Raw genomic sequence first — 16,219 nt, 5'->3', positions numbered from 1 at the left:
CAACCAGTTCAGGGTGTCCCCCGCCTACTGCCCAAAGACAGCTGGGATAGGCTCCAGCACGCCCCGCGACCCTTGTGAGGAGAAGCGGTACAGATAATGGATGGATGGACATAAACAACATATAAATAAAAAAATAAAATTTAATTAATGAGGAATATTACATCTAATTCATGAAACTGAATTATTAAAGTGAACTATATTACATATCGTGTCCTGTGAAAAACACTTCTTTTTCCCTCCATTTTTCTTATTTTTACGGGAATGGTGTTTCCGCATTACAGACATCACATTAACATGAAAAAAAAAATGTGCAAAATTGGACAAACGTGCTTTTCACAGGACAGCGACGATATTCGATATATATCCCCCCCCCCCCCCCCATCTACGAATGACCTGCGGGTGACCCAGCTGTCCAATCAAAATCCAAGTGCGACCTTTGAGCATAAAAGTGTAAGCCTAAGATCTGTAGAACCTTATGGATATATCAAATAGATGCAGTTGCCTACATGCTACTGCGTTCCATTCCACCACTTCCGTGGCTGAAGTGCACAGTAGTTGCTGCTGCACTCGTATAAGTGCACAGCCCGCGTGTAGGAGGAACTCCTCCAGATAGAGGCTAAATAGAGTGAGGGGAGGACGAGGGGAGATAAGCAGCTGCTCTGCATTTCTTGGAGGAGCGAAAAGTCGCTCAATAACGCCCGCGCAAACAAAAACATTTAACGAAGCCCACGCTGGCCTATTGGCCCACTGCGGCTTCGTACTACGCATCCGGCGAGGAGAGCTGTTAATATATGCGCTGTTTGACACCAACTTTTAGCAATCAAGAGTCTGATATTGCTGTGTTTGTGTGTGTATACAGTATGTGCATCACTTGGGAGAGAAGTAGTAGATGTTTGGTTTGCATGTGGGATTTAATCCTGAAATAATGTCTTTGATACAGTGTGCTGTTTTTGTACGTTGTTTTTATTTGAAGTGGACCTTGAATATGGAAGACAAATCGATTGATTGACTGATTGATTGACATCCATAATAGGATGTGAAGCAGAATGTGCTCAAGCGGTGTGTATTCTGACTTTAACGATGGACGTCAAACTGATTATTTCATAATTGTTTAGAAATATTATAAGCAGTACGAGTAGTACAACATTAATAGTAGTCAGTGATGAGTTGTCTCGAGTCAGACTCGAGTCGCCAATTTTAGGAATTTGCTTGGCAAAAACGTACGGAAGACAAGGCTGGACTGACTTGACGTGACAAGTCATCTTGTTTATCGTTTCAAATCTGCAGTTTCAATTTCAAGAAGAAGAAAAAAAAGGAAATGTTCTTGCCCTGGACAATACGGAGACAGTTTTGGGACCATTCAAAACAGCGGGAATGTGAACGTGTTAGAACGGATGACTAACGTAAGTAAAGTACACGTATCGTTGATGCATGATAGTAGTAAATGGCTAATGTGCAAATAAAATGTTCATGCTACTGAACAATGCCTATTGAAGCGCCACTATTGAAATGTCATCTTTTGTGCCGCACGCTGTCTGCACTTTCACTCGCCTATATGTTTCTAATATGGTAACCACAGCGTACGAAACATAATCTTTAATCTAATGACGACAAGGATAATTGGTCTTTGTTTCACTGGTTCAAAATGACTCAAGCGACTGACTTAAAGATGACAAAGTAACTTTTTTTTTTTTTTTTTTTTGCTAGACCTTTTTTACGGATGGCTACTTTTTTTTTTTATTTTTTTATTTTTTATTTTTTTTTTTTTTTAATCTCATGTAGTCACACACCCAACTATACATTATTTGACCAAGAGAGAAAAAAAAGAAAACAAAAAGTGCAAACATTTAGTAAGACAAGACTGCATTATCTGAAGTGCCTAATCTCTGTGTGATTTTCATCTCCCCAGGGTGCATTTTATAAGGGTTTATGCTTTTCTGTCAGATCTGATTCCCACAGAGACATGCAGGATAACTACAACCAACAGTGAGAAGGAACTAACACTTGCACAGCCGGAGTGTCAGTCCGGCCTTTTTTCAGCATACCGCGAAAAAAAAGCGACTCAATTTATAGTCCCGAGACTCAGCTGAATCACTTTTCAGACGTGTGCGATGGACAGGACTGCCTTCAATTTTGGGTCATGAACAGACACACCCTCCAACGTCAGACTGTCACTGCTTTGTGTTGGGGGGGGGGGGGGTGAATATGAGCGTCCTGCACACACAAGTGAAACAATTAAAAAAAAAAAAAAAAAAAAAGTAAAAGGAATGCTAAAACTAACCCAAACTGTTTTTGACAAAACTACAAATAATAAAAACGACTTACTTATTCCTTACTTTTTGGGCTTTTATCTGTCCTCTATTGCCGTGTGTAATGTCGGGACCCTTTGAACTCAAAGCCCATGTGGATTACAGCTCAGTTACGCCACTGAGTATGAGTGGTAGGAGTAGTTGTCGAGGTAGTACTCGAAGAACTGTGCAGTCGTGAGAGTAGCTAGTAATAGGACGGATACTAGTAATCATACAAGTATGAATTGTTGTTGTAATATCAGTTACTATCATAAAGTAGTAACTGTAGTAACATTGTTAATAGTTGGAGTACTTTGTAACACTAGTATTAGTAGTAGTGATAGTAGTAATAGTAGTCGTATTATTTGTAGACGCAATAGCAGTAGTAGTAGAATTGAAAAGTAGTAGAAAAGTAGTAGGAATGGCAGTGTTACTACAGTATTAGTAGAAATGATAGTAGTAATGTTAGTAGTTTGGTAGCCAAAGTAGTAGTAAAAGTAGTATTAGTAGAAGACAATCAAAGTAGTAGTAGTAGCATTGGTGGTAATACTTGTAATACAAAAAATAGTCATAGTAGCGGTACTGGTAGTTGTAGTATTCCTAGTAACAGTGGTAGTAGTATTAATAGTAACAGTAGTGATTGTAGTAGTAGTAGTAGAAGTAATAGTTGTAGTGTGCTAGTAGTAGCTGTAATACTTTTTATACAAGAAATAATAATAGTAGCAGTGATAACAGTGTTAGTTTTTGTAGTACTAGTCCAGTATCATGGTACCATTAATAGTCACAGTAGTAAAGTACTCGTAGTACTAAAGGTTGACTATGTTCCTAGTGTAATGTACAATTCCAAGACCAAGAGCGTAGTTACAGGAGAGCCATGGCACCATCCGGTGATTGATTGGCTCCTGCGTGGACTGCGTGACTCATTACCGCGGCATCAAAGTTGCTTTCAAAGTTTGCGCATCCGCCCCCCCAAACGCAAACATGAGCTCGGAATCCCAAGACACGGGCGGTCACGGACGGAGACAGCTGCAGTAATGACTTGTTCATGAAATGCCCCAAAGCGTGCGGACTCATTTATTTTGGCCCGACACTGATTAGAACCTCTGCTCAACTCAAACCCCGACACGCTTACTCACCCTCGGGCCAGGTTAGCAGGAACATTTAATAACGCAAACTTTACCATTCGTCTTTGCAAGTTCACGCCAGGCAAATAGGGAGAAACCCGAATGGCTTCTGCAGACACAGACATTCACTTGTTTTGTGCAACTACAGTGGCTTGCGAAAGTATTGGGCCCCCTGGAATTTTTGACCTTTTGCCACATCGGGCTTTAAACATTACGTTTTAAAGTTAGAGTTAAACAAATATCATTTTTTTTGTGAAGACTCAACACCACTTCATGATTGGGTCCCACTTGGTGTTGATTCTTCACACACACAAAAATCCAGGGACCTTAAACAGGATAAACGGTATAGAAAATGGATGGATGGGTGTATGGATAGTTGGTCACGTCTAGCATAATTACATGGCCACATATGTGCAAATATTGGTTAGTCTACATGACAATCACTACACGCAGTAGCAGAAATTAGTCATTAGTCATTCCTCATACCAACATTATCTAGTCAGTTTCATGTTTTTTAAAGGCAAAACATCAAAGTCCGTCCTAATTAATAGTATCTCAATGCGTGGCCATAAAAAAAAAGTTGTTTGTTTGAGCCATTAAGATCGTCTGACCATAACGAATTCGGCATTGTTGTCTTAAGCCGATTCACGTATTAAATTTAAAGGGGAAATCAACCCATACAAGTTTTTTCCAAGAATATTTTCCCAGCAGGCTCACCAGTTGAAACAAGGCATTCTGATTAATTTTGCGCTCATGGAATATGAGTTAAGATGGCGGCCATTTTGTCACTTCTGTCGACAATCACGGCTCAGCTGAGCCCTGAGCAGTTGTGAGGTCATTTTCAGTCGACAGAAGTGACAAAATGGCCGCCCCGGAGATGGCCTAAACGGGTGGATTAATTTATATTCCACAAACGCAATATTTATCAGAATGCCTTGTTTCAACTAGTGGGCTTGCATAGAACAAGAAGCTTAGATAGTGGCAATACATTAGCCAGCCCCAAATATAGTCGCCCATTTTCCTGCTTAAAGACAGGAAGTCTTGACAAGGTAAACAGAGAACCATTTCACTTGTAATTAAAGGTGTTCTCGGGCTGGCCAGCCGACCCCCGAATGAAAGTGACATTTAGTAATAAGAAAATGTTGTCTGGTGGATTTTAATGAGAGCCTCTCCCTACGCCCTACCGCCCAACAGGGACTGACCTTTCGTGCTCCGCAGCGACAACACTCCCTTCAGATTCATTCTCTCTCTCGGTCACATTAGAATAGAGAGTTGCCCAGCCATCCAGCCATCTGACCTTTAATTTGACACAGGCGGGACAAAGACCAAGCCGGGGAAGTGGCGTAGAAGACTCGAAAGCCCGAGACCTCATCGCAACACCTTTTTGTTGAGCGGCTTCATTCGGAGCGACATAGGATGTCACCATAATGGAGATTGCGCGTGACGGACGGCCTTGTTCAGTCAACATGTCAGTTAGTGCTCGCGGCATCAGTGACTGGTCAGTCATGTGACTCGTGTCGCAAGCAAACATTGATCAGTCAACATGCAGCACAGGTTATTGGTTGTTTATGCAATGCATTGGGCAGTCTATATGGCAAGTATTTTTTTAGTCATTCATGTTACTCAAACCTACATGTTGGTAAGTAAAGGCGTTAGCAGTGATTGGCTGAACATGTGACTCATTATTCATTAAAAATAAAGGGCGACCAATTAATGGCATAGCCGATTTAAACGGACGATATTAGCTCTTTTTAAATCTTTTTTTTTTTTTTGCAGATTGTTTTCTGTATTTTCTAACATTACCACATTACAACTTATAGTAAGACAAAAATAAAAATAATGACCTTTAACCCCCTCAAAAAGGCAAAAAAATACATATACATAAGTAATACAATATAAATATATATACATATACTGTATATACATATATATATATATATGTATACATATATACACATACATATATATGTATATGTGTATATATATATATATATATATATATATACATACTTATATACACACATATACATATACAGTACATACATATACATACATACTGTACATACATACATACATACATATATTCATGCATACACATATATATTTAAATCTATGGGGCAATTTTTCCTTTCTTTAACTTAATCAAATGATTAATCAGTTATCAGTAATTTTACTGTGCCAAATATCGGAATCGGCCTCCAAAAATCCATATTGGTCGGGCCCTAATTGGTCAGTCTACATTATTTGTTATGGCTCGGTCATGTAACTCAATCCATGCATAGATTGATCAGGTAACATGTCCAATAATCACACAAAGCACCAGTGGTTGGTAAGACGCGTGACTCTACATGCCAGTCTATATACACAGCAGCAATTATTGCCGAGTCATGTTACTCATTTGTCCTACAAACATTAAAAGCATCAATGCAATTTTTTAACAATTCCCAGCAGCCCATCGGGGGAAGCCTGCTCCTCAACGTTGCTGGCCCTTTCACTAAAGGCGCTGTTAACTATCTTTTCACAATTACCATCAACCGTTCAAACCACCCCCCAAACAAGCATATACATTTCAGTTGGAGATATTTTTCGCGGTAAGAACTGTGCTGAATAATTAAAATGCCGGGAATAGATGCACATAGCGAGCGTGCATCGTCAAACCGGCACATTAATTTTACTCTACACTCGGCTAATTAGACTAAATGTGCTTATCGCGTGCGCCTAAACACTGGCACCTGTGGCAAACACGCACTGAGGCCACCGTCAAGACACACAGGCACATTACGGACTTTACCCTGCATGTTCACATCCAGAACTCCAAATGCACGCTAATGTGGCTAATTGCACCCACCGGGGATTGCCGTGCTAAGTTAACGCGTCCACCCTATCAGCAGTTACATTGTGTTACACGGCGAAAGGCTGTGTAGCAGCACGGGAAAGGTAGGACGACGGAAAAAGACTATCGAAGCATGTTAAAACCGATAGCTCTTTGCATCAGCAGTACCCAAGAAGCAGCTGTCACTTTCCAAAAAGTTGGTTGACCCCTGATGTAGGGGTATAGAAAATGGCTTTTACAGTATGTGCAGAAATGTGCTCTGCGTGCCCTGGCCCACAACATGCTGGCAGCGGCGTGGCTCAACAAAAAAAAAAAAAACAAGGATCAAGTATGGTCAATATTCACCACGGGCTAATATTTCTTGTTTAGCCCAAAAAGTCGCATGTATCCTCTAGTTGGTGCGAACCGTCAGTGGTTTGTATTCAGAAGCGAAATGCACGAGTCCGTTCGGAAGCGCACAGAGACCACCTCAAAAAAGTGGATCTCGGTCAAGTCGTTTGATCCGCATCGGAATTTGTTTGCGGGTATTCACACCTGCAAAAAAAGTCCGGATAAGCGTGGGGAATGAAGCCTGGTCCGTTTAAAGTGGACCAAACAGAGCACCTAACACATTAGTAAAGTCATGATTATAGTCACTTTAATGTTTGTATTAAAAAAAAAAAAACAAGACGATAAAACAATTAAAGAGAAGTCAACCCAAACATATTTTTTTCAAGAATATGTTCTATGCAAGCCCACTAGTTGAAACAAGGCCTTCTGATAAATATTGCGTTGGTGGAATAAGAGTTAATCCACTCGTTTTTATGAATCTCTGGGGGCGGCCATTTTAAAATTAAAATTACATCACAACAGCTCGGGGCTCAGGTAACAACCAATCATGGCTCAGCTTCAAAAAACAGGTCAGCCGGGATTGGTCGTTATCTGAGCCCTGAGCAACTTTGATGACATCTTCGTTCAACAGAAGTGACAAAATGGCCGCCCCATGAGAGAGCTATAAAAACGGGTGGATTTTGCTGCTAAATTTATATTCCACAAACGCAAAATTAACCAGAATGCCGTGTTTCAACTAGTGGGCCTGCTGGGAACACATTCTTGAAAAAATTATGTTTGGGTTGATTTCCCTTTTAAGTGAAAAGCAGTATATTGGTACCATCAAAAAGCAACCTACCCATAATGAATTTGCGACCTACCAGTTGAGAATCACTTTTCTAGGTCGCATGGAAAAAAAGCTACAATGGAAAAAGACTAGCAACATGAAAAGGGGCTGCGTAGGGGCATTGAATAAGCATCTGAGGTCATTAAAAAGAAAATTAAATCAAGATGAACTTGTGCTATGATTTCCGGGTGCTGCTTGGCTGCACAGATCTTTCTGACTGCTTTCCGTGTGCGCCCGGAGTCGACTTCAATCATCGGCGTCAAAAATAAATCAACCTGCTCATGTCGTGTTTGCATCTCATTCGTAGACATGCTCAAATATTTGGCACGTTGAGTGGCGCCTCATACGGCAATTTACATTCCGCTTTAACGCCGGTCAGTCAGCGAAGGGTTAAATTCATCTCGTTTACGCAGCGCTGGAAATCAAGCTCTCTTTCTCACTCGCCCGGTAATCAAGTTTATTTTAGAGCTGTCATTGTAAAGCAAACTCATTTAGGCCACAGCCATTAAGAAGGCAAACACTTTAGAGGAAAAGTTGGCTTGTAAAAGTAAATATAGCTGAGCTTGTGTCTTGAAAGACATCAAGTCAAGTTTATTTGTGTAGCCCTTTATCACGGGCCTACAGTTGAATTGAAGATTAGAAGACATCGGACATTCCACAGCCAATTTATGAGTGTGGTATCTTATTATGAAAGCGGAAGTCGAATCAAACATATATTTTTTAAGAATATGTTCCCAGCAGGCCCACTAGTTTGAACACGGCATTCAGATTCATTTTGCGTTCGTGGAATATAAATTAAGCAGCAAAATGTACTCGTTTTTAGCCATATCTGGGAGCGGCCATTTTGTCTTCTGTCGACTGAAAATGACAGCACAACTGCTCACAACGACCTGACCTGGTCTCTGAATCTGAGCCGTGATTGGTCGTTGTGAGCAGTTGTGCTGTCATTTTCAGTCGACAGAAGACAAAATGGCCGCCCCCGGAGATGGCTAAAAACGAGTACATTTTGCTGCTTAATTTATATTCCACAAACGCAAAATTTATCAGAATGCTGTGTTTTAACTAGTGAGCTTGCTGGGAACATATTCTTGAAAAAAATATGTTTGGGTTGACTTCCGCGTCAAAGAGTTTATTAATCTCGTAAAGTCCTCCTTCGACATTTCTCCCAACTTTCCAGAACATTACGCCACACAGCACCACACAAATTACCATCTGCATCCATTTCAAGAGACGGACCCGAGCATCGCAAAAGGGTTAGGGCTTTCATGGCAAGTGATAGGGTTTCATGGAGGGTTTAGGATTTCAAAGTCGGGTATGTTTCAAGGACAGGATTAGGATTTCAAAAGGAAGGTTTGGGTTTCAAGGCCGGGTTTGAAAATACGGTTTCAAACCAGAGCTCGGGTTTCAAAGTAGGGTTCATTACAAGGGATTCTGCCGAAACATCAAACATATGCGAAACCTCCTACCAAAGGCTAATTTGACAGCCCGATGTGCCAAAATGTCCTACCCGTGTGAAACTTCCTCCCGGATGCTAATTTGACAGCTGAAATACTACCATGCGGTTTCATTTTGTTTTGTTAAAATGCATACAGGTCGAACTTTAAAAATCCCTTCAGAAACTATTAGCACAAGCAGGTTGGATGTCCTGACAATTGAATGAGACAATTGAGTGTGGTAAACAATGACTGCGTAATGAATGCAGTCGACAGATCAACAACATGCTCAAAAGCTACTACAAGAAAACTCACGATGATTGAAAGCCATGACGGAAAATACACGCCCAAAGTATTTTTGAGGCACTGGAGAAAGTCAAATAAGACTCAATAAAAACAAAAATAGCAACCAAAACGTACAACAAATAGGACTAAATGTTACACAATTCACGCGAAAACATTCTCGGCGTTGTGCTGGGCATTGATAGGGCGTCTCGACGGGTTGGGAGGAATTTCACATCAAAGGGATTCGGTTTGAAGTTTGTTTGAAAATCCAGCCCCCAAAGCCAAAATTTAGTAGGTATGTCTATCATGGGTAGACTGAGAGAAAAGTCTCAGCCGTGTTTATTTTGGCCATTTCCAAGGGTCCTTCAAAGTCCTAAAGATTTTGTCAGATTGCTACCAAATTAGAAGGAGACAGATGGGTGACTTGTGAAACATTTGGGCTTTCCGCGTTCCATGTGGACAGCACATGGCATCAAAGTAAATCAATACCATCTTCATACTAGTTAACTGGCAGAGACAACACAGTCTTCTTGTTTTGCTCCAGCGCATTCATCTTTAGCAACAGCTCACCATAGAGTTACATTAAAAGCATGCGTGTGATGTGTACTGCTCTCAGCGCTTGAACGCAACGCAGCGATGTGCCAAAATAGGGGAGGAAAAAAAATCCTTTGAAACGGTGCTGATGTATTCATCTGGCCACCGTCAAGCACATTCCTGTTATTTGTTTTAGCCTCATGCTAAATGTGTGCTTTTCACTTCATAAAAAAACGCGGGCACCTTTGAACTCAAAAGCTCTCGCCACTGAGTCCCTTGTGTTGTAAATGCAGGTGGATGGTTTCCGGGCGACCGGGAAGGAGTAGAATGACGCCGACGGCGATGATGATGATAGCGATATTAATTATTATGCAAAGGAGCGACCTCATTGATGTCCGAATCAGAGGCCCAGCTGGTGATTTTCTCATGGGGACGGACAGTCTTCATCACAACATGAGGCCATATTGGATGCAATCACGCAGTCAGCTTGTGGTTTAATCCGTCGCAAATGTAAATGATCCACTCACCTAATTAACTTCTTTTTTTTTTTTTTTTCTAATTCATCTGCTTTGCAATTGACTCCTTTTGATTTGCTGTGTATTATACGGTGTGATTTCATATTGCTCTGCCCTTTATCCTAAAACGTATTCAAATATTTGATCCAAATGGTTGTAGTACAATACATTTTCAACTTCAGCAATTTTCGGTTGGAATGATATTCCTACTAGAAAGTCAACTCTTTCTACAGCGCTTTTCACAGGTAAAAAAATCACAGCGCTTTCAAATATAGTGCACTAAAGTAATTAAGGTACTTTTCCTTCATTATATTTCATTTTCAATTCTTACCAGTGGCGGCGGGGTGGCCATCGGGAATGTCGGGAAAATAATTTTTCCTGAACGGCTGATGTATTTCCGGGCCGGTTGTGGCCATCACGGCCGCCAGCAGCCGTGCCCAACCCCGCGGCAATTACGTTTCATCGTGAGACGGCCGCGCCCCGTCACCGACAATGTTTTGACGCATGACGGCCCGTCGATCACAACCTTTCAACCTCATGACGGCCGCACGTCAACCCCCATCCAGCCGCTTGTTTCAAGACTATGCATTTTTGTAAACATCACAGTCAATTAGCCAATTTAGTTTTTGTACGTCATTTTGTGACTATCACTGTCAATTTTATCTTCACTGAAGCTAACTTATGTATTTTAGTCACCGTCAAAGACAATTTAGAGAGGTCAACAAACCCAATCGAAATCGGTTTAGTGCTTTTGCATATATCAAAGTCAATTTAATCTTCAGTGAACCTCATTCATTTGTTTTTGTAAACAACAAGATGGCAATTATATGAATGAACCGAATATACATAGACAACTATACTTTATATTTATAAATCCATATGCACCAGTGGCTGGCAAGCAAAGTGCGTGGAGTATTTCTGCCGCCGAAATGCACGGGTGTGAACGGAGCGTTCGACCATTGCCAGCAGCCTCTCAAAATTTTGGCAGCTTCCTTCACAATTGTGTCGTATTATTGTGGTTCAATTTAAAAAAAAAAAAGAATGCAGTATAGTATATTGAACACTGTATGTGGAGCCTCAAAAGCCCACATAAATTTGTAGTTTTTCTGCTGATGCACACCTGTAGTCAAACTAGTCTACAGTGAACCTAATAAACGTGTTTTCATAAATAGAGCGTCTAATGGACTTAACAAATGTGTTTTCATACACGGTGGAGACAACAAATAAGGTAAGATAAAATGAGTCCCACAATGACTAAAATTAGCAAGTTTCAGAAGCAATAATGAATGCAGCAAGTAAAAACGCACGGAGGACGCATAAAACATACCTATCGTATATGCTCAAGCACATTACTTCTATGTGCTGTGGCTGCTGTAAGGCGATACATTTTATCCGAGAGGAGAATAAGGGCCGCTGACTGTAAAGTTAAGTCCCAGCAACAGGCTAACACTAACGTTAACGTGTGTGTAATTTTTTTCTATGCCTCCACGCATTCAAATCACAACCGGTGAGTGTATACGAGTATGAAAAACATACACCGTCTTTATGGCTATGATTGATCTTACAATAATAGCCAACAATAAGAAGTGCTGCTAATTAGTTAGCACTGATCGTCAGCAAGAGAGAGACGTCGACGCTCTGCCGTTACTACACCAGAGAACTTTTGCTTGATTTGCTTTGGCCAAAAGTGATGCTTGAAAATAGTGGAGGGAGGATTAATATGTTTCATTAAACGCTGATGATTTTGATGAGTGCTCCCGATCACCCACGCAGATAAAGTGGACGGACGCGCACACACACACACCCACCCCCACACACACACACACACCAAAAGCCGAGCCGTGAGATCACCTCGTAAATCTAACGGGTCAGTCGAGTCTTGCATTGCTGCATTTACTTTAATGTTGCCATTACAAGTTATTTCCTCCAAAGTTGCCCCCAGTAAACATAATATTTACACGGACGGGCAGGGCTGAGGGGAGCTTAAATGGAGCATAGGTCCAGTAATGCAGGGAGAGAGGCGGGCTTCATGCCTGGACTCATCACCCGTCAATCATTGGACTGACACATGGAGATGCACCACAATGCCACCGTCCTTGTTTTCACAAGGGCAAGCGAGAAGGTTCAATGAAGGTAAACATCAAAGACAATTGAGAGTCCCGGACTAACCGAACGTGTGTGCGTTTGTGAACATTAATGGCAGTTTACGATTTTGGACTCACCGAACGTACTTATTTTTGTAGACGTCAAAGACAATTTACAGTTTTCATCGCAACCTAGTGGACAGTATTCATACGCAGTAAAAACAAGTGATATGATTTTGCAAACATAATAGTCAATTTGGACGTCAAAAGACAAAGGTATAGTTAGCGAAAGCTAACGAAGTAGACTAAAACTGAAAAACATTTTTGTTAAGGAAATATAGAAAAAAAAAAGGTGCGTGTTATTTTTTTGGGGGGGGGGTGAAAACTAACTGAAACAACATTACACATTTACAAAAAAACAAACAAAAAATACTAACTGTAATTACAGCTAAAGTGTCCTTAGTTTTCATTTTTATCAGTTCATTTCATACATGAGCTTTTGGGGTTGATTTTAAATGTACTCATTTCTGTATTACTATACGGCCGTACAGATGAGTAAATGTCAAACCGTCATTTGGGAATTGTATACTATGCTCCATATAAATAAAAACTACCGGTAATACTAAAACTAATAAGTAAACAAAGCATTTCAGAAGAATTAAAAAATGACAAATCACTCAAAAAAATCAATTAAAACTTACCCAATTAAAAAAAAACAAAAAATAAAAAACTATTATAACCCTGCAGGGAACCTAATATACATATTTTTGTCAACATCAAAGATTAGAGTATTCAGAAAAACTAGCATACATGTGTTGACAACAATTGACATGTTTTTGTGAATACCCCTAAATCAGGGGTGTCAAACTCATTTTTATAGTTATGGAGTCCCTTGGAGGGCCGTTGCGACTGTGAACCCGTATAAATGTACGATCGCCTTATATATTTACATATAGACAACAAATTGATGGATAACGAAATCGGAAGCCAGTAGATAGTTTGTTCAACTATTTTTCAATGTATTTTAAAGTAGGAATTAGAAACAAATGCTTGCAATACCTCATATATTGTGTTAACAGTGAAGACAATTTCAACGAGACCTCTGAAGTCAACACACATGATTTGCCTTCGCTGGCCACATAAAATGATATTTCGGGCCAGATCTGGCCCCAGGGCCTTGAGTTTGACACCTGTGCCCTAAATAATCCGGTATAGGGCCCGAGAAGGCGTAAAGCCCGATTGAAACCCAGACATGCCGTTTTGTGAGGCGCTAACCACTCATCGACTACAGATCACATTCAGTTGCCGAGCGCAAACTGCAAATGGCAGCGTGTTCAGGTAAAAGACTGTGACCGAGTTCCTCGGGTCGTGCTTACTCGTGGAAAATGACAGTGCGATAACAGGCTGTCATACGCTAAGACGTCAGCCTTTTGTTAAAGAAATGATTTTGCTCTTCGCCAGCGCGCCGCTCGGCCCTGCTGGACAAATTGTCCATTTAGAGAGCGGCGGCTAAATGGAAGCACGTCGCCCTCTTCTCCGTCGTCTTCTTCGGTATGTTGAGGCCGTGCAGATAGGAATCCAATTATCCAAGGCAAATAATGGATGTCTCATTTAAGACAGGCGTCGTTCGGCCGCAGTAATGGCGCTGCCTCCGCTCGCCCCCACTATCCTACCACATGCCCCAAAGCCACTCTCTATCAACAACATCATCTTGTGCTCAATGCTCGACTATCGACAAGCCATAAAGTACAAAGGCTGAGCAAACTGTTGTAGCTGACGGCAACGTAAGATTTTTTGGGGGCCAATTTTAGGGGGGGAAAACAATGCAACAAATACACAATCAGGGTGTCACGGACCACGTTGTTGTTAGAATTTCCCTCAAAGGGCCAATATGACGGAGAAAACGTATACATGTGTAATGTCATCTTTACAATAGGGGTGAGTATTGGCAAGGAGGTTGCAATACAATACGTATCACGATACTTGGGTCACGATGCGATATTATCACGATATTGCGATATCACGATATTCCACCCAGTTAACCCGTCGAGGACGGTTCGATTGTGAGTGGAGCGATTTGGTTCAATTCAGTCATTTTGCAAGTAGATTCGATATGGTATGACTTAGTTGAAGAGAGTATGATGCAATGAGTCTCTTGTTGTCGTTGTACATGAACTTGTCAGTACTTTGAATGTGGCATTTCCTTCAAAGATATACCTCTCCAACTGAAGATGATTTGATACGTTATCTGTTATTAAATGTGAATTTGGAAATTGACATTTCTAGCATGAAACATGAAGTATACGCATATGCTTTGCTTTAGCGAGCCACATACTGTAAAATCATGCGGTGGGTCGGATTTGAAACCTGTGATGTGAAACCTGTAAATGCTTGTTGGGCCAGATAAAGAACAAGATGGCACACGGGCCATACTTTTCCCACCCGTGGTATACAGGGATATCGACTGGATATTTACTCACATGTAGCGTAGGTGTGGATTCTGAGCAAAGGCTCGGGGTTGGATCACCCTCAGGTTGCAATTCATGATGGTGCTGCGATGAAACAAAAAAAGAGACAGAATGAACGTGAATGTGTGAACAAAGCACAAAAAAGGCTACAGCGTGGGAGAGCGACTATTTTTTTCCATTTCTTCTCATTTCCTTTTCGCCCGGTTTTATGGGCCTGCGTGTGTGCGTGCGTGCGCGCGCGCGTGCGCGTGCAAATGTGTGCAGGGGTTTATTCCTTTTTAAAATTATGTAACTCAGTCCCCACGCCCCCCAAAAAGCATGAGCAGATACATTCTAGCATTCTGGCACAAACTCGGTATCCACTCTGTATCTGTACATGTTTTTTTTTTTTTTTTTTTTTTTTAAATCAAAAAGCAGTTTCAGTTAACAGGTCAAGTTGTCAGTTAACAATGCATGTTTTTATGTACATCAAAGGATTTTTAGAGATGCAAACAAACATGAGGTATGTTTTCAATGAACCTCGAAGACAATGTCCAGACTTTAAAAAAAAACGCATCCATGTTTTAGTCAACATCAAAGACAATTTAGTCTTAGTCAATTTAGTGCGCAATGACAGTTTAAGATGATCGTGTTTTCAGTAACCATACTGAATTTGCTTATACATACTGCACATTATAGACATTTTAGAGACATCAACATCCTGAACATTTGTGTCTCCATAAACTAAGGCCATCTCAAGTTATTTCAACATTTGCAAAGGCATTTGTGCCTGAAAAATACCAGTTTTAGCCTGTATTTCTTTGTTTCAAATGACTTGATTTCGTTGAAACTGAAGCTGTGCCTGGTACAGATAAAAATGGTGTAGCGAGTACATTCTGACACGCTCTTGCTCACTAGAAGGAGAATCCACTGCAGCGAGTCCGAACAGTTCCGCCTCATCTAAATCCAATTTTAATTCCAAATGTAACTCCGCTCAGCGTAAAGGCGCCCCGCAGCCGAAGTTCTAATGCTGTAATCAAAGCTGTCTCTCACTGACATCATCACCGTGCGCCTCGTAACTATGCAGTGCGCCATTTAAGCTCACATTCCTTCCCCACTCCAATTTGGAGTATTTTTATATAAACACAAACATTGAAGTGTTTGAAAACGTAATGTGTGTTTTTTCCCAACACCATAGAAAATTTCCAGTCCTCAACAAGCAAAGTGTTGAGTTTTGTGAACACAATTTTAAGTTTTTAATTATCCTCTCTCTTTTGGCAACAAAGACCGCATATAGTCTTTGTTGCCAAAAGACGGAAGTTTTTGTAAACATAAAAGGTCATTTTTGGTTATATTTTGATTTGTTTTTACTCTGCTGTCTGCTAACCGGATAAATAAAGGTTAAAAAAAAATGGCTGTCAGTACAGTGTCAACCTATTATGTGATTAACAACGGCGTTGATTTTAAATGAAAAAGTTGGACGACTAAGTGATAACAAGTTTGCAACTCAGGAGCGACCG

The 16,219-nt window shown here is 40.8% G+C and overlaps 1 protein-coding gene across 2 annotated transcripts in view; it reads right to left on the bottom strand.

The window, feature by feature from the left end:
- ntrk3b (neurotrophic tyrosine kinase, receptor, type 3b) overlaps positions 1 to 16,219 on the bottom strand; it is a 223,785-nt gene that overhangs the window by 133,366 nt on the left and 74,200 nt on the right. For both annotated transcript variants that reach the window (XM_086025698.1, XM_086025699.1), the window contains exon 4: positions 14,733 to 14,804. In XM_086025698.1, coding sequence (XP_085881824.1) covers positions 14,733 to 14,804 — 72 coding nt within the window. The remainder of the gene's footprint in view (positions 1 to 14,732; positions 14,805 to 16,219) is intronic.

Source organism: Filicampus tigris, chromosome 3 (genome assembly GCF_054856515.1).
Source record: "Filicampus tigris isolate MCC_2025a chromosome 3, RoL_Ftig_1.0, whole genome shotgun sequence".
In the NCBI taxonomy this organism is placed as follows: domain Eukaryota; kingdom Metazoa; phylum Chordata; class Actinopteri; order Syngnathiformes; family Syngnathidae; genus Filicampus; species Filicampus tigris.
The sequence above is the reverse complement of the archived record's forward strand: the minus strand, read 5'-3'. Positions and strand labels throughout refer to the sequence as shown.